Genomic DNA, 25,843 nt, shown 5'->3' with positions numbered 1-25,843 from the left:
TGTGTGTGTATATATATATAGAGAAATGCTCATCTGTCCAACCATGTTTACTCACTTGGTTTGCGACCACTAAAATCCAGTAGTGGGTTTTAGTGGTTTTTGTTTTTTTTGTTTTTTTGCATCACTAAAACCCACCGGGTTTTAGTGGTCGCGGACCAAGTGAGGAAACATGGTTGGGCAGCTGAAAATTCCTCTATATATATATATATATATATATATATATATATGAACACTTTTACTTCATTAATATACATTAGAAAGTAAACAATTCATCCCAAGTAAAAGAATTAGCCTAATAAATAAATAAATGTTGCTAAGTACATAAATTTTTTTGAATAGACAACATAACATTTATTTCGAAATGCAAAATGTTTCATGAATCTTGAAAGTAAAAGTACACAAAAGAGCCATGGAAATACATGCAAATTGAGTCACGACGTATAAGTTTTGGGCTACCCATGACACAATTGAAATTCAAACACACTTGTTTTCCTTTATCACATAATCTATAGAATACATATCATTCATCTAAATATATAAAATAAAAGACGTCGAAATAGAAGATGACCATCGAAAAATATTGAATAGACTCAGTTTCTTCTTTCCAAAATAGTCATCAAGCCCTTGAATAGTTGGGAAACATAGTGGTGAGATTCATTGGGTGCATATAAGTGTTGTCACCATTAAAGATTTGTTGGACTATGAGTCGATTGGCCCTTTCAGATGGATGAAATGGATCCCAAAACACGTATTGGTCCCGATTCAGACACAAGTTCGACAGGGGTGTGCAAAGGCCCAGCCCATTATATCGGCCCTGTCCACAACAAGCCATCTTCGAGGTTGTGAATCCTATCCAAACGCATATCAAAGGCAATACAAGTCAAGATCATCACCATTAGTTATTAATATCTCTTGCATGTTCATGTTTCGGACAATCGGGACATGATTGTTTGGTATTGAAAAACGTACCGAAATTTTGTGGATTGGAAACAAAATCCATGTGCATTTGATTGTTGTTTGCCGCGATGAAGACGTTGGTTCCGATGTCTTGGTTAAGTTGATTGAGCATTTTTTTGAGTTGGGGGTTGAAGAGAGATGAAGCGCGTTGTAGTTCTCCCGCGCATTCGCCATTTCTACTATGTTGTGCTAGTTCGGCTGGCACACAACCTAATGGCCCCGTTCCGGTCACTAGAACTCGACGAGCTCCAAGTTGATACAGTCTCTACATTTTATGAATACAAATCTCATCGAAAAACAATTAATTTTTGAGTAATTTTAGAAGTGATCGGGATAAATTTTGAAATTATATAATTTATAAAAGGGGGGATTAATTTTTAAAATACCTGTAAAACTTTTTTGTACTCAGAAATGACAAATGGGACATATGCTTGGAGTGTGAATTGTCTTGATCTTGCTGAAAAGGGCACCAAATAGTAATTGTTCACAAAATCATTGCCTCCCAAAGTCATGAGAGTTAGTGATTCCCTCACAAGTTTTTTGGTCTCCTCCTCTCCAATTAATGCACTCACCCTTTGCTGATATTGCTTAAAATTATTCAATTGCTCGTAAATTCTTATAATGTTAACCTGCACACAAAACGTCACATTTTGAAATATCTATTCATTTAATTATAACTTTTAATTTTTTATCCAAAAAATACATATATATTATAATCGAATCCATACATTCAACGTTGTGTGATTTGCAAGCTATAATGATTGGAGAATGAAAAATAATGTGAGATAAAATAATTTTTTAGAAAATAAAGAAGATAATAAAATTGTGAGGCTTACAAATTGGATTCCAGTGTCATTAAGGACACCCACTCCAGCAGAGGCAAAGTTGGCACCAACTAACAGTTTCTGTCCTCTAAGCTCTGGGCTTAAGTATGGCAATGTGGCCTCCCAACCCATTTTTTCACCTAAAAAATAAAACATGTCAAAAATATCAAATAAAAACCCCATTTTCAAGATAAATAATCGTGCAAAATATAGCTAAATTCCCCAAATTAATGAGAAATCGCATTTTAAATTCTAAAATATAAAATTTTAAAGAAGATGATCATGTACGTGCATCTTGATATTTTGAAATGTTGATTAGTTTACATAAATGTACGTTTATTCTTATTGATTGGTGATTGGGAATTTGGGAGACAGTGAAAATGCTTATAAAGAAAAAAATAAGTTAATATTTGGAAAATTGATTTTTTGATATATGTATATCTGTTTCTTGTGATTTCGGTCTTTTATGTCATCAGATATCAATTTTAGTCTATATCTTTCTTTCTTTTTTTGGGAAATTTTAGTCTTTTTGTTTGTGTGACACTGATGTGGAGTTGACGTGTACAGTACTATATTAGCATTTTCAACGAAAAATGACTAAAATACCAAAAATCAAAACTTATAGGACTAAAAATGAAGACATAAATGATCAAAATCATAATGTAACAATTATCGGACCAAAATTCCAATTTCCCTTTAATTTTTCAAGTATACATAAGTAAAAAACAAAAAAAAACAATTATAGAGAACAGAAACTTTACTAATTATGTCGGGGATGTTAAGGCCATTGGAGAATCTCCCAGTGGGGCGATGTGTGGGATAGTCGATCCCGTAGGGAGGAGCATCGGCTCTAGCGGTGGTGGCCAAGTAGTTGTTGTTACCATTGTCCACCAATGAATCTCCAAACACAAGAAATGCTCTATTTTCAGCGCGAACATTCAAAGTATTTGACGTTAAAACTACATAAATAAAAAGAAAACATGAAATAATCCCTAAAATAGACATTTTCATATGGTATGATCTCAAGAAAATAATGATATATAATCCCTTTTGAACGATGCATGCCTCCATGGCTCTATATATTGTTGAGATCCCCAACTAATATGTTGGTGTTAATAATTAAATGACAGAAATGTCAAAAAGCCTAGTGAATTAGATTCGCGGTGTTAAATTTCACAGTTGGATTAATGGGAATACGGTAAATTAACTTTTATTAGTACTATATATATATAATTAAACAGAAAGTTTTAATTTTTTAAAAAATATATTTTGAAATTTGAATTAATTTTTATTAATATTATAAAAACTCATATTTCTTTCACAGTTTTTTTTTTATATCTATATTTGACTTAAGTTTTATATCTTTAACAACACTTGAAAGAGTCCAAATCAGGAAGGAAAATGTGAATTTTCTTACGGCAATTTCTTTTTGAAAAAAATATATAAGAACTACTTTTTAATTCATAATTCAAACATGAAAATTGATTTTTTCCTTGGAAACCATACGTAACACAAGTATCCAATTATTAAGAAATTCATCTCACAAAATTTAACTATGAGACCGACTCACATGATCAGTTTTTGAGTACTCAAAATAGGTCATAATGCAACAATTTGACTTATTTTATATCGATAGTTTGTGGAATTTGTGTCATGACACCTGATATGTGAACAACATGTGACATGTTATGATCACTCCGGTGAAAAAAAGAAAAAGGAAGAGAGTAGAACTGCAAAAGAATCCAAATTAACTAAAGACGTACGTAGCTAATTTCGAGTAATTAGATTACCGAAATCCAATATTATAGGTCAATTGATTGGACTCGTTTTGATTTTTTTTCCTCCCCTACTTTTTATAATAAGATGAGATTAATGTGATTAAATTTCACGTATAGTTTACTTCATTTTTCCCTTTTTTTTGGGGGAAAATATACATTAATATATTAAACCAAATATTAAGCCTTGAACTAAATTTAAGGTAGTGCAATCAAGTAGAGGACTTGAAATCTTCAACTGTTGTCACATGGTTTCTATTGCAGCTATGCACTTGCAACAACTTAATATATAAGTAATGCTAGCTAGTAATTTTACTTCAACAAGAAGAAGAAGAAGATAAGGTTTCCTCACGTATATATATAAAAAATCAATATGTAATATGCGACGATAAACTCAAAAATTTATCGAGAGAACATTTTTGTATTTATCACAAGAAACTATTGAATCATTTCTTAATACTTGAGTCATAATATAACATTTCAATTTATAGCCTTAGAATTAAGGCGTACTATATACTAGTGTCTTATAATAATTTTTAAAATCCCAATATATCTTTCTTAAAAAAAATAATAATCTCCTATTTATTTTCCATTTTTTGGCATGAAAATTCAATTTATGTAAAAAAAAAATATAAAAAGCTTGTTAAAGATTAGAAAATTTGAAAATTGTTTTAAATTTTTAAATTTTTTAATTTTTTTAAAACAAGATTACTTGTAAAAACAAAATTCGACTGATATGCACACAATTCATACACACGTGACAACATTATTAATGTGCTTACCTAAATAACTTTGCCCTAACATGTTGGGTGAAAAGGGTGTTGGCACTTAATGATCATTATCCAGATTACTATACATTATACAACGTAACTAATTTAGCTGCGTGGAATTAATTTCTTATTAATACAAAACAAATAAAAGGATTAATCATTATTGAATCCAGTTTTTTGGTTGAAGCCCCAATTTTTTGTAATCGCTCGAATTGAATTAATACAATGGATGGTGAGTCGGTGACCACCGAAAGTAGGAATAAGATCTGATCTTATTGGGAAACCGAAATTAGAAATATTTGTGTCATGTCATTTTGGGAAAATCATATTTTTTTGATATTGTATATATGTTTGAGCCTTTTGTGATTTTGATCTTGTATGATATGAATTCCAGTCTTTGGCATTTATCTTCCAATATTTGTTTGTCGGTTTTCATCGAAATATTGATATGATTTCACGCATGTCATCATCAATTGGAAAAATGACTTAATTAAAACTGCAAAAGAAAAAAAAATTAAGATAACGAACTAATATTTAGACTAAATATCGATAACATATATAGAGAATTAACATTACAAATAAACAAATATATATACCAAACAAAAATGCAATTTTCTCTTTTATTCTTTTTTATTTTAGATATCACGGTTTGATTGTTTTTCATTCCAGCTAGCATTTAATAAGATAAGCGTGAGGAAATTAAGAACTCACTTTCATTTTCAATAGGGCAAATCCACGAGTCTCAAACTATTACAATGTTGACTCCAATATTGCAGCCTCCAGCTTAGGCTACTACACGACATTAATTTTAATCATTCATTATAGCCAAAATAAAAAAAATAAAAAAATGGAAGCAACAAAAACAGTACAGTACTAAAACATGTAAAAACGATTCATATGCATGTGTGGTTATTATTGCTACAAAAAGCTGAGAATTTGGTATAGAATATTGGGTTCAAGAACTGGAAAGGTAAGTACCCCGGCCCATATATATATATATATTTATAGGAACCAGGATTGGATCGAAATGAATTTCATGTTTATTAGATATATGCATGTTAGCAGCTACCAACACATCGCACGGCTCCGATTTCATTAGAGGCCGATATCCGTTTTTAAAATATTTTTAATTACTAAATCTTATTGTTTTTTTTTACCTTAATCTAAACTTTGAATACTTATTTCATTGCGTCACACCTGAAAATAATATGAAAAATTATTAGCATGCAAAAAAAAAATTTGTATTAAAAAAAATTATATGTATATGCACGCATGATGCATTAATTATGACATATAAGTTCAGGATTAGGTTATTATGACTAAACTTTGACAAGCTAAATTTTTAATTAAATTCCATCATCTGAAAAACTAGAGATATTGAGCACTATTATATATATATATATATATATATATATATATATATATATATATATATATATATATATTATTCAATCCATCGCCAGATTCTTAAATACCGCATCACGCTGCACAAGGGGGTACCATGCATCTCCTAAAGAATCCCAACACTTTTTTCTGCATGAAATAAGAATAATTTTATGAGGATATTTTGACGACATAGGTATATACTTAATTTAACAGTGAATTCACATTTTTTATCATGTAACTTGTATTTTTTCCCTCATTTTTGGTCCTTTATTGACCAAAATCCATGTAAGCATTTGCTGCCATGTGAGCAATTTACGTTCAGCACACTGGACTTTGGTCAAGAAAGATAAAAAAATGAAAAACAGAACAAGTTACAAGACTAAAAAGAGAAATTCATTGTTAACTGGAAATACATTGATTAAGAGTCTTACTCCTTTGGAATTTTCAAGAAGTTCAGAAGGGATCTTGTAAAGATCTTCATCGACTGGTTTCGCAGTAAACGTCGACGTTTGCTGCTGGGAGACGACATATGTAGGCTGGTTTTTTTGTTTCGGGTAGTAGTGCTGATGATTTCTAGGATGATGCATCAGGTAGCGAACCTGAACAGCTTGTTTCCTTTGCTCCTTCTCATTTGAACAGCCTTTGTCAAATCCCCGTGCCTGCATTATGATGATGCATGCATGCAACTTTTCAATATAATATATACATACAACTTAAAATTTTAAAAATCTTCTTAGAACATAATGTGAATTACACTGTTAATTTTTTTTTCCAGCTAAAGGCGCAACATATGAGTTAATAAGAAAATGGTGGTCAGCCATATGTTTGTTCCATTTTGCCATATCCTAGGTCCTGGGTCCATACAAGAAGTACGACTATTGAAATGGGTTTTGCTAGCAAACGGTCGGTGTATTTAATTATCGTTTTACGAAAATAATTAACTCATATAATAATTTAGACGTCTTTTATGATAATCCTGTATATTGTATAATCCAATCCAAACACTTGTAGGGTGAAATTAATGAAGTAAAAATGAGTTTTTAGATTAATTATCGGTAAATAATTTTTTTCAGATTTTTTTTAAAATTTCCAATTTTAATTTAAAATGATTGACATAAGAGTCATGTAAGAAGGACCAATTGTCATTGGATCCGTGAGAGATTGATACTCAGCTATCGATGGTCCTACGTTATTTAGGATGTGATGTCTAATGGCCTAGCGTGATTGTTACCAGCTAAGCATGTAGTTTCTGTCCTAGACAAATGAATACAATAATTATTTTTCCAAAATAAAAAATAAATTGATACAATTATTTTCAAAGGAGAACGAAAAATAAAATTCAGCAACTTTGGTAATTTTTACTGGTTTCATTTTGGAGATACGCTGTTTCAAATATATATATATATATATATATTATATCAATTAAGATATTAAAAAATTGTATAAAAATAGACGTGGCTATAACTAAAAGGATTATATATTATATTATATGTAAGTACCAAACCTAGCTATCCCTATCTATATTATTACTCGAAGATATATGTAGTGATATAGCTAGCTAGGTACGTAAGGTATGTAGGTATATGATAAATAAATGTTTATATTTTTTATAGTCTTTTAATTTTAATAATATAACCCGATTAGATGCAAGACAAAATTGACATCACTTTACAAGCTTCTTGGCGGTGAAAGAAAACTTTTTAAATGTGTCTGTAAAAATGAAAGGGAGCAATAAAACCAAATTAAAATGCCAGAGCCGACACCATCAATCGCGTAGCCCCATGGCAAACGTGGCTTCGATCACGCGTTGAAACAAAAACCTTGATCATTATCTATAATTCTTTCAAAGAATAAAAGCAAGAGTTGAAGAAATTAATGTTTGGACAAATATTATCTATAAAATATTTTTTATAAAAGTGTTTTAAAATGTTTTAAAAATTGTTGTAAGAATACATATGTGTTTGGACAACTATTTTATAAAAATATTTTAACATTTATCATTCTTACCTTCCATAGCTTCATTCTAAAAACATCTAAAATTAAGCGTCTCTCAATTGTTTTAAAAAACTATATTTAAAGAACATTTTTTAAAAAACATTTTATAAAAAATTTGTTCAAACACATATTTTAAGTTTTTTTAACTTATAAAACACTAAAATATTTTAAAAACACAAGTCCAAACAAAACCTTATTCAAGTTCACATGAAATTCTAACACTAAATCGCAAATTATCGTTCATCCTAGATTACTTTACTATTAATTTATAAATCACTATATTATTAATTAGTTTTAATATTATGGTGAGACAATGGTAACAAATACAATGAAATAATACATTATTAAAAATATACTGAATTGCTAACAGAGAGAGAAGTGTGGCAGAAATAAAACAAAACCTCTTTTCCGTAATTAATACATATATATTTGAAAATTATAAAATTGAATGTGATTTGACGGTGACCCATTATAGTAGTAAAACACTTCAAAAATAAGAATATCTATAATATATGTAATATTTTTTGGAAAAGTAAGAATAGCTGAATAGGTATATACTATCATGCAAGATTGCAATATTCTAAAGTATATATGAAAATACAACCAAAACAAGAAGCTAGGATCCATACATACATATTAAAAAAAATAATTAATTAACAAACCAACCTTCTGTTGAGGAGCAGAATAAATCCGGCGCGGCGGCGGTTTCTCGAAGACCACCCTACGGGGCGGCGGCCTCTCAAACCCTGTGGCGTAAAGATCAGCGCCGCCGTCCCAGAACCCGACGTTGCTAATATTGGCAGGGCATTGCCCAGAGCAGGTACATCGGAGCAAGCCCGCCTGCCTCGCGCATTCGAAGTATTGCGTAATCGGCAACTCGCCAGCGTTCTCCCAGTCGCCAAACGCCGGGATTTGCCCACTTTTCCGCGGGCAATATTGTTCCTGAATAATTCACACACAACCTTGCAGCATAATCATATATATGTATCGAGAGGAGATTTAAAGATTCGTTATGCAGCTTCGTTAAAAGAAATTAACAGATCGTTTTTGCAAGAAAATTTTACCCAAAAAAATTTAATTCTTGAAAATTCAAGATTTAGAGAATGTCTGTGTGCATGTGAGGCTTACCGTAGGCATTGGAGCAAGCTAGGAACTGAAAAGACGAATAGGAAACGAGTAGGGGTTGTGGGAAAAGAAGCAGTGGGGTTGGTGGAAATTTGGTCAGCAGGTAGATATATATTTATATATTATTTCTAGGTGTTGAAAATTTTGGTCATTGGCACCAAAAACTAGAGAAAAAAGTCCAACGACTCTATTATATATAGGTATGTGACAGGTTGTTTTGACATAAAATATTCCATTAATGATAAATTAAGAAAATATATATACTTTTTTTTTTTTTTTTTTTTTTTTTTACTTTTCGACTCTCCTTTGGATAACACTGATCTGATTTTGTTGTCTTACGCTTTGTTGTTCAAAAAAAAAAAAAAAAATTAATCCCGAAGGGACCCCATTTCACATGAGTCAGAGACCCATTGGCTCATGCGGAGAGTAAATTGAGGGATGTGCACGAGCGGCAGGGACCTGAAGGAGGGAGCACATGGCCCAATCCCCAGAGCATACCCCACAATATTTCAGCAGGAAATATGCTCCACACGAGGATCGAACCCGCAACGCTGGAGAATTTCTTCCCACGTCACCTCAGGCCTTACCAACTCGCGTATGCCCCTGTGGGCATCTTACGCTTTGTTGTTACTTGTTAGGATAGTCAAAAGTTATATATAGAGACACAATTTTTCAAAATATATATTCGTGGCAGTGTAGATCTCGGTACTAAGCAACAATTGAACATGAGATATTGCGTCTACTTTCGTGCCGAGGAGTCGAGCAATTAGACCCATGATTTTGGGTATAAGCGTCTCTAGTTACTAGTTAGAGGTGTTGTCTCGTATTATATTAGAGAGAAGTCTTAGTAATATGTTTTTGTCATTGACATGCATTGTTCCCCACAGAAATCAATACTAAATACCTACTAAGATTATATGTCCCGTTTTTATTACTTACATAGATAACCAGATCAAATTATATAGCAAAATTTTTCGATAAGTCATTCATATATCTAAATGCTTCTCTCAGTCTCAATTATGGATGGTTGACACTTAAGTCTTAACACAGCATTTGTATTTCGTTCTGAGATACATATCATTTTTTTAGGCAAACAAATATAAGTGTCTATTTAGTAGGAATAGTACCAAACATGTTTTAGTTATTAAAATGATTAAATATTGAGTATTGATATTTTTTTATGAATACTATTTCAGGATTATATAATTCTCATCACGCATTGGAAAACTATAAAATAGTAAAATTTACACCAACCATTTTCAAATCCTAATATATAAAAATGTAATCGAGTAAAAATAAATTTAAATTTAAATTATAAGAGCAAATATATATTACTTAAACTATCTATGTTATATTGTAATTATAACATTTCAAAATTAATGTAACCTCGATGTCATGACTTGCATGTAACAGTATTATCATATCATTCCTAGTTTTTTAAAAATTAAAATTTTATTTATTTATGTATTCATCCCAAATATATAGATACGTTTGTTCTTCACATAAACTAAGAAAATCACTAGAAAAACAAAGTTTTCAAGCAAGCTTCTTATCTATCCTTAATTATTCAATTGATTCAAAAAATTATTGCACATTGCTATTAGAGATACATTAATTAGTTAAAATAAGAAAAAATGTTATTAAATATAGAAACTTTACTATATATAATATGTTAGACAACCGAAAAAAATAAAGTCAATTATAATTAGTGAGGAAGTAACTGTAAAACAATATTAAAAAAAAAGTAGATCATGATAAGACGATATGCGTCACTTACATTTTAATTGAAATTTCATATCTTGTGTTGAGAATCCAGAGATTAAAATTCATTTACAACACATGAGAAAAAAACACTTCAGATATAATATATAAAAATTTAAAAATACATTTTAATATAATTGTGACGAAAATAGTATAAAACAATAAAAAATTAAAAGTAAATCATTGGATGATACGTAAAACTTAGACTTTTAACTATTGAATTCCATATATATATGTATATATATATATGCGTGTGTGTATAAACCTGAGAATTCAAGAAGGACAAGAGTTTAATTTTTTTGGGGGAAAGAACGAAGAAGAGTGGAGAAATGTGAAGTGAAGTAGGTAAAAGTCAACTTTTAGGGTAGACATGTTGAAAAGGTTGTCGTTGACTGAAATGAAAATTGGTCCTTTTCTTCACTAGGGTTGTGGGCCCCGTGCATTGATTATAAAAATAAAAATGGTACAAAGAAAGAGTGTGAGTGCAGTGGTTGTGTTTTCAAAATGCACAGTAGTCTTGATCAAGTTGCTTTCGCAGTCGGCCACTTACTTACATCTTCTTGTCCTTTGTAGGCATGCAGTAACATGCACGACACTCAATGGCACCTCTAAATTTGAATAATAATGGCATCAGATCCATGTGAATCTATATATATATATATATATATATATATATATATATATATATATATATATATATAATTATTGGAAATTATATATTAAAATTAGATTGAAAATTATTGTGACGGTGATGTGATGATATTTTAATTTTTGATTATGTAATGAATGATATATTTATTTTTGGACATTTCTCAATTGAGGATCTATAAATAGACCTCAACATTTGTGAAGAAATAACACAAGTTTAGAGAGAAGATTTTATAAGTGTTTGGTTTGATATATATTTTGAGTTTTAGAGTTTTTAGTTTTTACCATAAATTTTTACTTTTCACAACACGTTATCAGCACGATCGCTCGAATGTTCTCTATAATTTTCGACGCTCCAAAACACAAAAAAAAGACAAAAATATTTAACAAGTAAGTATATTTATTTTATTGTTTATTTATTTGTTGTGTATATATTTAATATATAATATCATGTTATTATCAGACATGATAAAAAAATAAGTTTTTAAAAAAACTTGTTATAAATCCTGGGAGGATGTTAAGACGACATCTCACCTCCCAGTAAGGGATACGACAAGTATAAAAGCCTCTAAGATTTTTAAATAATAACGTGATATGATTATACATTACTGCTTATATATATAAATTTATTTTGTAATTATATTTGTATAATTTCATGTTATTATATAAGAGGCTGTCTATGACACCGATCTTATAATAATGTGATATGATTATACATTACTGCTTATATAATTTTATTGTCTAATTATATTTGTATAATTTCATGTTATTATATAAGAGGCTGTCTATGACACTGACCTTATAATAACGTGATATGATATATATTTTATTGCGTATATTTAATTATGATTAACATTATATGCATCACATGATTATCACAAATTTTTATTCAACACATACTCGATTTTTTCTTACCTCCAACGGTAACAAACTGCTAGTTTTTGCCCTATAAATATGTTCACTCAAACTCATTTTCAATCACACCAAATTCACTCTTTCTCTCAAAATAATTTTTCCTCGATTTTTCGAAGATGAAGATGATGACATTTATAAGGCTATTTTTCATAACGACTATGATCATCATGCTCACGAGTCTTGTACTCACCAACAATTTTTCACCACATACTTTTTTTCTATTTGTACACGCACTTGTAATCTTCATTATTTCATTATTTTTTATTGTCGTACTAATAGAAATTAACTAATAAAACGCATTGTTATTTTTCTAGTACCACCATGTCAAATTTGGCAAAGATTGAATTCGTTGCGCTCGATATCACTAAAAGTAATTAAATGACATGGACTCTCGATGTAGAGATGCATCTTGAGTCATTGGGTCTAAGTGATACTAGGGGTGTCAAATTTTATATAAATCCCGACCCGTCCCGAATCCCAACCTGATCCCGTCCCGAAATTTTCCCGACCCGAGTGGTCGGGATTTTTCCCGACCCGATTAATTTCGGGATCGGGATCGGGATCGGGATAGGCTACTCTTCTCGACGGGATTTCCGACCCGACCCGAATATAAAAATAATATTTTTTTAATAATATTTTTTAATTAAAAAATTATTATTTTTTTAAAATTTTATGTTTTAATATTAATGTTTTTATAATTATATACCATATAATATTATTTATATTTATCTTTTTTAATATTAACATTGAGTTATAAATTTTTATTTTGTTTTTGTATTATTATGAATAATTATATGTTTTTTATTAATTAAGTAGTTGTTTTAGTTTATTTATAATGTACTAAAAAATTGTTTTAGTTTTTTAATGGTTATATATAAAGAAATTTTAATTTATTTGTAATGTATTACAAAAAATTGTTTGATTTTTTTCATAAATTTTTTTAAAAAATATTTTCATAGAATTTTTTTTTAAAAAAATATTATTCGGGATTACTCTCTCCCGATCCGACGGGATCCCGAACATTCGGGTCCCGACACTTTTCGGGTGCGGGATCGGGAGAAAAAAAAAGCTCAATTCTTATTGGGACGGGAATCGGGTAAGGGGGTTACGGGACAGGTCCCGACCCGATTCCACCCTTAAGTGATACCATAAAAGAAAATAATATATCATCCTCACAAAAAAAGGCAAATTCTATGATTTTCTTACGTAGACATCTTGATGAAAGATTGAAATGTGAGTATCTCACAGAAAAAGATGCAATGATTTTATGGAAATGGCTGAAAGAAAGATTTGAGCATATAAGGGAAGTTATACTCCCGACCGCCCGTGATGAATGAAATACGTTGAGATTCCAAGACTTTAAAAAAGTCAGTGATTACAATTATGCGATGTATCGAATAGTCTCGCAATTGAAATTTTGTGGGCATGTTGTTACTGAGATGGAAATGCTTGAAAAACATTTTCCACATTCCACGTATCAAATATAACTCTACAACAACAGTATAGAGTGCGTGGATTTTCGAGATATTCTGAACTCATCGCATGTCTTCTTGTGTCGGAAAAGAACAACGAATTGTTAGTAAGAAATCATCAATCCCGACCCACTGGTTCAACGACATTTCCAGAATCAAATGTCGTAATTAAAAATGAAAACCAAAATCAAAGGCATAGCCAATATTTTGGTCGTGGACGAGGTCAAGGAAGTGGGCGTGGACGTGGACGTAAAAATTATCGCGGTCGTGGTCGTGGCCGTGGATATGAAAATAATCGAGATAGTTATTTTAATAACTTATCTCAAAAGAACGTCACGAACCACCCACCAAAAAGGCAGCATAAAAATACGAGTGAAAATGAAAATCACTCAAAAAGATCTGAGAGTGTTTGTTATAGATGTGGCACTCCAGGACATTGGTCACATATTTGTCGAACCTCTGAGCACCTATGTAAGCTGTATAAAGAATCGACAAAGGAAAAAGGAAAAGAGACCAATTTTATTGAAAATAGTGACCATTTAATTGGTTCAACTAGTTTCAATGCTGTAGATTTTTTGAATGATTTCGAAAACATTGATTAAAAGATTGGTGGGACTAGATTTATATTTTTTATGCATTCTTGTATTATAAAGCATGCTATATTTTGCATTTGTATTGTACTTAATTTTTCTTTATTGCATTTTTGTGAAGTTTGATATGGAAAATGCTATGAGCAAACAAAGAAATAATATCATGGAAATTTGCATACCGGATAGTGGTACAACGCACACTATTCTGCGAGATAAAATATATTTCATGGAAATAAAACCAACAAAAACAATGGTGAATATCATATCAGGTCTTGTAGACTTGATTGAAGGTTGTGGTAAAGCACAGTACAAAATTTTGGATAAATGATGTTTTATATTCACCACAATCGAAAAGAAATTTGTTGAGTTTTAATGACATATATTCTCATGGATATGATACTGAGACGATAACTGATGGAAATCAGAAATATATGTGTCTTACCACATATAAATCAGAAAAGAAATATGTGGTTGAAAAATTATCAATGCTCCCTACTGGATTGCATTATACACATATAAGATCAATCGAATCAAATATGATGGTTAATAATTCTCCAATATTAACCAATTGGCATGATCGATTGGGACATCCTGGTTCAATAATGATGCGAAAGATTATTGAAAATACACATGGTCATCCATTGAAAGACCAGAAGATCTTTCAGAATAATAAGTTTCAATGTAAAACATGTTCTCTTGGAAAATTTATTATAAGACCATCACCAGCTAAAATACAAACAGAATCACTCATATTTCTTGAACGTATTCAGGGTGATATTTGTGGTCCAATTCATCCACCATATGGACCATTTCGATATTTTATGTTATTGATCGATGCCTCCAACAGATGGTCACATGTATGCTTATTGTCAACTCGAAATGTGGCATTTTCAAGATTAATGGCTCAAATAATAAAATTGCGGAATCAATTTCCCGATTATACAATCAAAAAAATAAGACTTGATAATGCTGGAGAATTTACTTTCCAAACTTTCAATGAATATTGTATGTCAATGAGAATTGCTGTTGAACATCCTGTTGCTCATGTTCATACACAGAATGAATTAGCTGAATCATTGATTAAACGTTTACAACTGATTGCTAGACCAATGATTATGAGAACAAAACTTCCTATTTCTATATGGGAACATGCAATTTTACATGTTGCGGCATTAATTCGCATCAGACCAAGTGCATATCATAAATTCTCCCCATTGCAACTTGCATTTGGTAAAGAACCAAATATTTCTCATCTGAGAATTTTTGGATGTATGGTGTATGTGCCTATTGCACTACCTCAACGATAAAAAATGGGTCCTCAAAGAAAAATCGGTATTTATATCGGTTATGATAGCCCGTCAATCATTCGATATCTTGAGCCTCAGACAGACGATGTGTTTACAGCACGCTTTGCTGATTGTCATTTTAATGAAAAAATCTTTCCAATGTTAGGGGGAGAAAAGAAACACATCGAAAAGAAAATCACATGGTATGTACCAACATTGTTACATTTGGATCAAAGGACCAAACAATGTGAGAAAGATGTACAACAAATTGTGCACTTGCAAAGAATTGCAAATAAAATTCCAGAAGCATTTGCAGATACAAAAGGGGTAATAAAATAATATATACATGCTGTAAATGCCTCTACTCGAATTAAAATTTCAAATAAACAAATTGAAGACACCCATGATGTCATAAAACGCTTGAAGCGTGGAAGGCCAGTCGGTTCCAAGGATAAAAATCCTCGGAAAAGAAAAGGCATAGAGAAACACAATGATCATAAAATAGAAAATGGTGTTCCAGAAGAAACACCTGATGATGAAAATATTCTGTCAGAACCACAAACTGACGAGAATCGTGAAATCTCTATCAATTATATTAATACTAGAAAAATATGGAACCGAAAAGATATAGAAGATATTGATGAGATATTTTCTTATAATGTGGCATGTGACATCATAAATGAAAATGAGGATCATGAACCAAAATCTTTTGGAGAATGTAAAACTCGTCATGATTGGGCCAAATGGAAAGATGTCATCCAGGTTGAATTGGATTCGCTAAATAAACGTAATGTTTTTGGACCTATAGTCCTCACACCTAAAGGTGTAAAACCTGTTGGATACATATGAGTTTTTATTCGAAAGCGAAATGAGAAAAATGAAATAGCAAGATATAAAGCTAGACTTATTGCACAAGGTTTTTCTCAAAGGCCTGGAATTGATTATGAAGAAACGTATTCTCCTATTATGGATACAATTACGTTTCGATATTTGATTAGTTTGGCCGTGTCTGAAAATTTGAAAATGTGTCTTATGGATGTTGTTACAGCTTACTTATACGGATCACTTGATAGTGATAAATACATGAAAATCCCTGAAGGATTTAAGATGTCTGAAACACAAAGTTCAAAACCCAGAGAATTTTATTCTGTAAAATTGCAAATATCATTATATGGATTGAAGCAATCCGGCCTAATGTGGTATAATCGGCTAAGTGAGCACTTGATGAAAAAGGGATATGTAAATGATCCAATATGCCCTTGTGTTTTCATCAAGAAAACAACATCCGGATGTGTAATTATTGCTATATATATTGATGATTTAAATATCATTGGAACGAATAAAGAAATTCAAGAAGTTATGATGTATTTGAAAGAAGAATTCGAAATGAAGGATCTTGGGAAAATCAAGTATTGCTCGGGTTTGCAAATTGAACAAAAAGAATGTTGATTTTTTGTTCACCAGGCAAATTATACAGAAAAGATCCTTAAACGTTTTAATATGGATAAATAAAATCCATTAAGTACTCCAATGGTTGTAAGATCATTAAACATAGAAAAGGATCCATTTCGTCCATGTGAAGATGACGAAGTTATTCTTGGTCCAGAAGTACCATATCTAAGTGCCATTGGTGCCCTTATATATCTTGCAAATTGCACTAGACCTGATATATCTTTTGCTGTAAAATTATTAGCAAGATTCAGTTCATATCCAACAAAGAGGCACTGGAATGAAATTAAACATATATTCCGTTATCTGCGAGGAACGACAGATTTGAGACTTTTGTACTCAAAAAACACCAATCAAAGTATCATTGGTTATGCTGATGCTGGATATTTATCTGATCAACATAAGACACGTTCCCAAACCGGATATGTATTTACTCGTGGAGGCACAACAATTTCTTGGCGTTCACAGAAACAAACACTAGTAACAACTTCATCAAATCACGCCGAGATTATTGCGCTACATGAAGCAAGTCGTGAATGTGTTTGGCTAAAATCAATGACACAACACATCCAAATTTCTTGTGGATTATCAGTAAACAAGAATCCTGTTATGCTGTATGAAGATAATGCTGCATGTATTGCTCAAATAAAAGAAGGATACATCAAAAGTGACAGAACCAAACATATCCCCCCAAAGTTATTTGCCTACACTCAAGAGCTTGAGAACAATAAAGATATTGATATCTGTTACATTCAATCAAGTGAGAACTCATCAGATCTCTTCACAAAAGAGCTTCCTATGGCAATATTCAGAAAGCATATATATAATATTGGGATGCGAAATCTACAGCGTATGTGAAGAATCGATCATATTAACATGAGGGGGAGTTTACGTGGCTACACTCTTTTTTTCTTGCTATGGTTTATCCCACTGGATTTTTCTAGTAAGATTTTTAACGAGGCAGTATACAAACACGTAATATCACGATCATCATCACAAGGGGAAGTATTGGAAATTATATATTAAAATTAGATTGAAAATTATTGTGATGGTGATGTGATGATATTTTAATTTTTGATTATGTAATTGATGACATATTTATTTTTGGACATTTCTCAATTGAGGATCTATAAATAGACCTCAACATTTGTGAAGAAATAACACAAGTTTAGAGAGAAGATTTTATAAGTGTTTGGTTTGATATATATTTTGAGTTTTAGAGTTTTTAGTTTTTACCATAAATTTTTACTTTTCACAACAATAATAAGATTAATTACAAGGTACATTATATTGTAGTATGTATATACGAAGTATGTATGATATATATATTCTAAAAAAAATGACATGTTAAATACCTTATAATTGGTTACAATATCCAACTAAAAAAATTTCTTGATTTCAATTGATAATTTCTCAAAGTCCAGGTGTAACTAATTAAACATAGTGGTAATGACGGATCAGTCCATGTTGTCTTTCGGATGGCTACCCGAAGGGCAGTCTAACGGATCAGATCTAATTGCAGATCAATTGATCATTTGATCTGCAAATATGATCTGATCAATTGATGCTGGCAGTACCCGTCTGCCAGGCTGCAGCCAACATCGACTGATCAAATAATGACATCTATGCTCTTCTTATTTTAGAGGGTACTGTCCGTCCTCCTTAACACTTGCCCTCGAGTTGAGTGCTCGTTAAGCTGGTGCCTTGGATCCTATGATGAGCTCGGTAGGGGGTTAATATTTCACCAGAGCCGGGCCTGGGGCAGGGCTACCAGGCCTCCTGCCCAGGGCCCAAAAATTTTGAAAAAAAAATTAGGCCCCAAAAATATTCTAAATATATATATATATATATATATATATATCAAATAAAATAATTCTAAAAATAAGTTCATTATACCTAAAACAATCCGCGAACTCGACACATATCAATCCAAAAAATATCAGATTTTAGTTGGGGGTTTTTGGGTTCGGGTTGACCCGAAAACTAACCCGAAATTATTATGGTTCGGGTTGGGTTCGGGTCAACCCGAGTTGACCCAAGATGACCCGAAATTATTATTATTATTTTTATATATTAAATTAAAAAAATTTGCTATATTTTCATATGTTGTATATTTGAAAAAAGTTTATTATATATTGATATAATAGATTTTCGTGATTTAATGTTTATTTTGTACAAATTTGATTTTTTTAAAAATATTTTTTTTATTTTTTGTAGTAAGTATAATTTAAATTTTCTACGACTATACTTTCAAATTTAAATTATATATAAACTTAGATTTGTTATCATATGATTAAATTAAATATTATTATTACGTGTTTTGAATTTTTATTTAATTATTTTGTTAAAAATTAACAAAAAATAAATAAATTGGGTTGGTTCGGGTTGATCGGGTTAGTCGAGTAATTAGACGAGTTTGGGTTCGAGTTGACCATTTTTGGGTTGGTTCGGGTTCGGGTTAAGAAATGTTTAAATATTTTTTCCGTCAACCCGACCCAAACTCACCCGAATTGACACCCCTACCTAAAATATATATCTTTACAATCTTTCTTGTCGATCAAACTCTCACTTTATACCTATCAAAAAAAAAAAAATTCACTCCGTGAACTGGTGAAGAGAAAAACGTTGCGACACTTGGGTTTAAATATTCACAATCTCACGAAAAAACTTTTCTTCTTATTTGCTCAGATTTGTTAATTTTTTATTGTTGTTATTTAGTGCTTTGTGGAGTAATCATTTTTTCAAATCTATTTTGTTCTTTAATTAATTTCTTAGACATAAATTTGAGTGATTTTTTTTTAATAGTTTGATTAAATTTTTGTGTATTTTATGAATTTTCAGGAAAAATTTTTGTTCTTTAATTAATAAAATCTTACTTACGGACCACAATGATTCAAGATAGGCTAAATGGATTAGCAATTTTATGCATTGAAAAAATTATTTTGAAAAACAATGAATATATATGATGATATCATTGATGATTTTGCCTCTAAAAGTGCATCAAAAAGACACTTTAAATGAGTTGCTTGTGTTGTTTTTTTGTTGGTATATATGCTATCATGGATGATGCATGTAAAAGTTTCTTTTGGAAGAAGCAGTGCTCGTGGAGACAAATTATTGATCGAAAGATAAACTTGGAGCATAATTTATAGTTTTGCCCAGAGCCTTTAGACAACAAGGGCCGGCTCTGTAATTAACCACATTATACACATTAGCCGATGGTTTATATATTATATCACTTCCACCATTATAAAAACCGTCATTAATCAAATTATCATGTTTTATATGATCACTGGCTATACTAAGGTAATTTTTGAGATTGCTTTCAAAAATATTTATGAGTCTTTTTTTCACAAAATTTTTCACATAAACATTTTTTAGAAGCAATCTCAAACGCAATCTAAATATTATCATGAAAGTGTCTCCACGTTACAAAAAATTGTTTCAAGTACTGGGATTTTAGTTTGGTATACCTTTAATTATTTTTTTGAGAGGTAAGGCTTGTAATTTTATTGATCAACAATAATATCAGAGTTTACAAGGTTTACCAACCAAAAAGGAAAGTTCTCAGTTTTCCAAAAATCCGGAGAACTGGAAGATAAAACAAAATGAGCAACAGAATGTGCCACCACATTAGCTTGTCTTCGACTATGAAATAATTGAGCATTGTTACATAGGATTAGAAGTCGACGGGCAGCTTGTGCAATAGAACCAACGTAGCTAAGATCATCTTCTGGGCAAGTGACTGCTTGCACTGCCAAGAGAGAGTCGGTTGAAACTTGGTGAATATTGATTCCCTTATCAACAACAATGTTCAAACCCGCACTTATGGCCATCAGCTCTGCATGAACAACCGAAGGAACTTGAGGGACTTTCTTTCCAAATGCAATCACTAGGCTACCCTCATGGTCGCGAACAACACCTCCTATTGCATAAAGATTTAAGTCTACATTAAAAGCGGCGTTCACATCCATCCTCAGTTTCCCCCTCGGAGGAGGCATCCATTTAATGTGAACATTATTTGTAATGGTGGCTGATTGAGGTAGTAGGGATTGACGGGCAGTCTGAAATTCTCGAAGTACGATAGCACTCCCATCTACTGAGTCGACATCCATACCCGAAGAGCTTCCATGCACCATTTTCATTCTTTGATTCCAAACTGCCCATGCCCTCATTACAAATAATTCAAAATCACTCCTATCCAATTCCTGCTTCATCCATAGTATGACGTCCACAGTACCAAGATGTCGAACTTGTTTAAGCAAAGTCTAGAATTTGGATGTTTTCCAGCAAACTTTAACAGCAGGATACCAGAAAAGAGCGTGACAAGTGGATTCATTCCAACCATTACATAACGAGCAGTTGTCCACAGTAGGTACATGATTTAGTCTCAAGTTTTCTGCCGTTGGAATGATATTATGCAATACTCTCCAGCAAAAAATCCGAAGTTTTTGAGGGAGTGCCAAATTCCACATATACTTCCACCATTTAATTGAATGAAGTTGAGAGATGTTTGATGGAGGATCATAGTATCCTGTTTCCACACGATATCCTTCCCGAACCGAGTATTTTCCTTTAGGATCAAAATGCCAATATCTAGAATCCTCCTGCTGCACCGAAGAAAGTTGAATACCTAGAATTTTTTCCTCAATGTGTGGATCAAATAATGAGTGGAAAAGATTAGAATTCCATCTTCCATTGTCCATTAACGAACTAACTGTATCGAAACATCCATGTCCTTCTGCTCGCAATGGTATAGCTCGCAATCCTAGAATCCATCGATCATGGAACATCTTGATTTGTTCACCATTTCCAACTCTCCACCACAATCCTTTCTCAAGCAAAGATCTACTCCAGACCAAAGATCTCCAAATGAAGGAAGAATTACTGCCACAATTAGCTACCATAACATCTTGGTGTTTGAAGTATCTCTCTTTAAGAACTTTGGCCACAAGGGATTCTGGTCTAGTAATGATACGCCACACCTGTTTTGCTAAGAGCGCCTTATTAAAATATTGAAGATGATTGAAACCCAAACCACCCAAGAACTTTGGTTTGCAAAGTTTTTTCCAAGATATCCAATGTTTTTTCCTTTTACCATCTTCCATTCCCCACCAAAAATTCGGACATTCCTTTTCTATATCCTCACATATAGAAACGGGGATCCGAAAACAAGACATGGCATAGGTTGGGATAGCCTATAATACAGATTTTATAAGAGTTTCTTTCCCACCCAAGGAGAAAACTTTGTTTCCCCATCCCTGAATTCTCTTCACGATTCTCTCCACCAGGTACCGAAACTGTAACCTCTTGCTTCCAACAAAGAAAGTCGAAAGGCCCAAGTATACTTCATGTCCCTGGGTCATTGGGATGCATAAGGATGTTTTAATCAATTCAATCATCCCAACATAAGTATTGGGGCTGAAGGATAATGAATATTTATCAAAATTGATGAGTTGTCCAGAAGCTCTTTCATAAATATTTAAACAAGATTTGATTCCATTACATCCTTCTTTTGTTGCCTCAAAAAATATGAGGCTATCATCTGCAAAAAAGAGGTGAGATATCGAGGGAGCAGAGGAAGCGATTCTAACACCAGAGAAGAGTTGACGAGCTTCATGATCAATAAATAACGAAGAAAGGCCATGGGCATACAAAGCAAAAGGATACGGGGATAACGGGTCACCTTGCCTGATTCCTCTCTCCGGGACCAGATGTCCACAAAGTTCACCATTAATAGAAAATGTGTACCTGACTGAACGAACACAACACATCACCTTTCGGACCCAATCATGCGCGAATCCCAATCGTATCATGACATTTTCCAACAAATCCCATTCTACCCTGTCATAAGCCTTGCTCATGTCAAGTTTTAAAGCTGCAAATTTCCGCTTGCCTTGTTTTTTACTACGGATCCAGTGTAAAGTTTCAAAACCAAGAATGATATTGTCTGAAATGAGCCGTTCTGGAATAAAAGCACTTTGGAACTCATTCACTGATTTCTTCATAAGAGGCCTAAGTCTGTTTGTCAAAGTTCTAGCGATAATTTTGTAACCAACATTGCAAAGACTGATGGGGCGAAAATCTTTCAAAGTCATGGGTGTTTTTATTTTTGGAATCAAAGTAACAATGGTATCATTCCATTCATCCAGGGGTTTGCCCTCATTAAGCACTCCCAGAATCATCTGGGAAACATCAAAACCAACAATATCCCAAAACTTTTGAAAAAAGAAAGCAGACATACCATCAGGGCCCGATGCTTTATCAGGATGCATATCAAATAATGCTTTTCGCACTTCATCAGCAGAGAATGGAGCGCAAAGTATGGAGTTGGAAACTGCATCCACCTTCGGCTCTATACAATTCAAGATATAGTCCATATCACGGTCTGATGGGTGTTGAGATTGAAAAAGGTTTGAGAAATAATCCATCATAATTTCGGACATGCCAATCCTGACAGTGCACCAGTCGCCATGCGAGGAAACCAATCCACTGATAAAGTTTTTTGATCTCCGGACTGATGCATGGCCATGAAAATATTTAGTGTTTCTGTCGCCAAGTGCTAACCAATTTACTCTGCTCCTTTGTTTCCAATAAATTTCCTCTTTTGTACTTAGCATCTCTATCTCTCTCTCAAGCATCAAAATCTGTTGAGATGAGGCAGTCCATTTAGAATAAGATTTGAGGCTGTTCAATAATCTCCTTTTTTCCTTGATTAGCTTTGGTATGCTTCTGAATCGATCACCCGCCCAGATAAAGAGATTCTTGGCATGCACTAATTCGACTCTGCAGAGATAGAGCCTCATTCTCTTTCTGCCATCCCTTTTCCACAATCTCAAAACAATCAGGTTCGGTAATCCAGTGAGTCTCAAAACGAAACAACCTCCTTTTAAAAGTTGGAAGATGCAGGGTAGAGCCAAGCTCAATAATAATTGGACGATGGTCCGAGTAATAGAACTCTAGAGAGTGTGCACGAGCTGCTGGATACATCATTCGCCATGCAAAAGTTCCCACATATCTATCAAGGCATTCAAAAATAGTCTCCTCCAGCTGTCGGCGATTCACCCATGTAAAAAACTCTCCATGGTGGTGTAAATCCTGCAATGAACAAAAATCTAGAATGTCACGGAAGGCTTGAGTCTGGGCATAAGGTTTAGTATTCCCTCCCAACTTCTCACTATCATAGCAAATCTCATTAAAGTCTCCACCGACAAGCCAAGGAATGCCTTGAAATCCTTGCTGATCCTTTAAACGTCTTAGAAGCGTCCATGATTGATTCCGAAGCCGATAATCTGGATGACCATAGAATCCCGTGAATCTCCATAATTTATTATCGTGCTTGATGGTGCTATCAATGTGACCAGAAGTATAAGAGTGGATAGTTATATCAAAAGGCTCTTTCCAAAAGATAAGCAGACCCCCACTCCTACCATTACAATCAACCCCAAACATTCCAGTGAAACCAAGAACCTCCCTCCACCACTTGTATCTAGAAGTACTTACTTTTGTCTCAGAGATAAAAAGTAAGGTTGGGCTCTTTTCGGCACAAAGCCGCTTCAGTTCACGGAATGCTCGTTGGTTCCCAAGCCCCCGAGCATTCCAAATGATGCAACTCATATCTGTCGGCGGGGTTGCTTAGCAACCACCGCCGGTATGTTAATATCCATTGAAGATTGTAGCTCCCCTCTCAATCGTTTCTTTGACGGATGTAATGATATTTGATCAAATCCCTCAGTCTCCTCTTTACCAGTATTCTTATCAATCCTGTCTTCGGTGCTTTGCTCAGAGAATGAGTCCATTTCACGAAGTTTCCTGTTCCATGTTTTTCTTCCATCTAGAGATGATTGATGCAACTGATCATTGGTGGTGGTATACCTTTAATTATTAATTGCATGTATACACTGTAATTTCTGCAATCCTAACTCGAAAGTGTGTATATTAATTAATCATTTTGAAAAAATCAATAGCACAGATCAATAGCACATTATTAAATTTTTTTTTTCAGAATGATGCCGTATAACCATATCCCTATTATTAATATGTGTATAACTTATTCTATCAAATCTCAGGTTCTTCTCATCATATTATTTATCCATCTATTAATTATTTATTTTACATCAATCAAATCATCAATTATTTATCTTATATCAATCAAATCGTTTAATTTAAATTACCATATTACCCTTTACAAATAATATTATTCATATTTTATTTATTGTTAAAAGGGTAAAATGGTAATTTGTCATTTTTTAATATAAAATTTTATCAATCAAATCAATAAATTATAATCCATCAATCAAATCAAATATTATATTCACTATCATTTTTTATTTATTTTTTATTACATTATATTACTTATCTATGTATTATTTATCCCATCATACCTACCAAGCGGTACCTAAACGTTACGTTAGTCAAAACATATTCTCATACTTGCTCGAGTACTGTACGTATTATATATGTTCAAGAAATATTTTTGAAACTCGACCATATTGCCTATTTTGATTTATCGACCAACTACTATACTTTTTAACATAAAGTCATTTACATCTATAAAATACCAGAAAATCTTGTGTTTGTTTCATTTGTTTGCATAGAAAAGGGTTGGAAAGAAACAACTACAGTCTACATACCTCTGCTAGTAAATCATCGAATGAGTCACTTGGATGATTGTATAATTAAGATTTCCGAGTATATATTAATTAATAATGCTCCAAAACATGCAATTAATTAAGGGTAAATGATTTAAAAATCCCTACCAACCTTTTAAACTTTATCTTAACTCCATAACCACAATTTTCTTTATTTCAACTCCCTAGTTGTAACACCCGAAAATTTTTAATACGTAAATTTGCATGCATAATTAAAAAAAATAATTATTTAAAATTTA

General features: G+C 32.3%; 3 protein-coding genes across 5 annotated transcripts; all 3 read right to left on the bottom strand.

Annotated features, from left to right (window-relative positions):
• Nucleotides 1-417: 417 nt before the first annotated feature.
• On the bottom strand, nucleotides 418-2,807 carry LOC140865690 (GDSL esterase/lipase At5g33370-like). The gene is made up of 5 exons (XM_073270410.1): nucleotides 2,543-2,807; nucleotides 1,794-1,921; nucleotides 1,344-1,586; nucleotides 970-1,222; nucleotides 418-849 (listed from the first exon to the last, which is right to left on the bottom strand). Exons 1-5 carry the CDS (start codon nucleotides 2,790-2,792, stop codon nucleotides 617-619), a joined length of 1,107 nt encoding a protein of 368 aa, XP_073126511.1. The 5' UTR covers nucleotides 2,793-2,807; the 3' UTR covers nucleotides 418-616.
• Nucleotides 2,808-4,983: 2,176 nt separating this feature from the next.
• LOC140866577 (uncharacterized) lies at nucleotides 4,984-8,972 on the bottom strand. Of its 3 annotated transcripts, none has more exons than XM_073271604.1 (5): nucleotides 8,836-8,972; nucleotides 8,374-8,649; nucleotides 6,144-6,371; nucleotides 5,802-5,859; nucleotides 4,984-5,118 (listed from the first exon to the last, which is right to left on the bottom strand). In XM_073271604.1, exons 1-4 carry the CDS (start codon nucleotides 8,842-8,844, stop codon nucleotides 5,806-5,808), a joined length of 567 nt encoding a protein of 188 aa, XP_073127705.1. In that variant the 5' UTR covers nucleotides 8,845-8,972; the 3' UTR covers nucleotides 4,984-5,118; nucleotides 5,802-5,805. The 3 variants fall into 3 exon arrangements, with proteins under 3 accessions (XP_073127705.1, XP_073127704.1, XP_073127703.1); XM_073271603.1 differs by lacking the exon at nucleotides 4,984-5,118 and adding an exon at nucleotides 5,505-5,523; XM_073271602.1 differs by lacking the exon at nucleotides 4,984-5,118 and having other exon boundaries at nucleotides 5,738-5,859.
• Nucleotides 8,973-23,694: 14,722 nt separating this feature from the next.
• On the bottom strand, nucleotides 23,695-24,570 carry LOC140860920 (uncharacterized). Its single transcript, XM_073263917.1, has one exon. It carries the CDS (start codon nucleotides 24,568-24,570, stop codon nucleotides 23,695-23,697), a length of 876 nt encoding a protein of 291 aa, XP_073120018.1.
• Between the last annotated feature and the right edge of the window lie 1,273 nt (nucleotides 24,571-25,843).

The sequence above is a fragment of the Henckelia pumila genome, chromosome 4 (assembly GCF_033568475.1).
Source record: "Henckelia pumila isolate YLH828 chromosome 4, ASM3356847v2, whole genome shotgun sequence".
Taxonomy (NCBI): domain Eukaryota; kingdom Viridiplantae; phylum Streptophyta; class Magnoliopsida; order Lamiales; family Gesneriaceae; genus Henckelia; species Henckelia pumila.
The sequence above is the reverse complement of the archived record's forward strand: the minus strand, read 5'-3'. Positions and strand labels throughout refer to the sequence as shown.

What these genes read in the sequence shown, in the direction of transcription:
- LOC140865690 (XM_073270410.1), bottom strand. Translation starts at nt 2,792, where the DNA reads ATGAAAATGTCTATTTTAGGGATTATTTCATGTTTTCTTTTTATTTAT. An exon ending in AGTACAAAAAAGTTTTACAG is followed by an intron (nt 1,223 to 1,343) that starts GTATTTTAAAAA and finishes CATAAAATGTAG; the next exon opens with AGACTGTATCAACTTGGAGC. An exon ending in TTCCAATCCACAAAATTTCG is followed by an intron (nt 850 to 969) that starts GTACGTTTTTCA and finishes GCGTTTGGATAG; the next exon opens with GATTCACAACCTCGAAGATG.
- LOC140866577 (XM_073271604.1), bottom strand. An exon ending in ATTCTGCTCCTCAACAGAAG is followed by an intron (nt 6,372 to 8,373) that starts GTTGGTTTGTTA and finishes ATCATAATGCAG; the next exon opens with GCACGGGGATTTGACAAAGG. An exon ending in TTCTTGAAAATTCCAAAGGA is followed by an intron (nt 5,860 to 6,143) that starts GTAAGACTCTTA and finishes TATTTCATGCAG; the next exon opens with AAAAAAGTGTTGGGATTCTT.
- LOC140860920 (XM_073263917.1), bottom strand. Translation starts at nt 24,570, where the DNA reads ATGAGTTGCATCATTTGGAATGCTCGGGGGCTTGGGAACCAACGAGCA.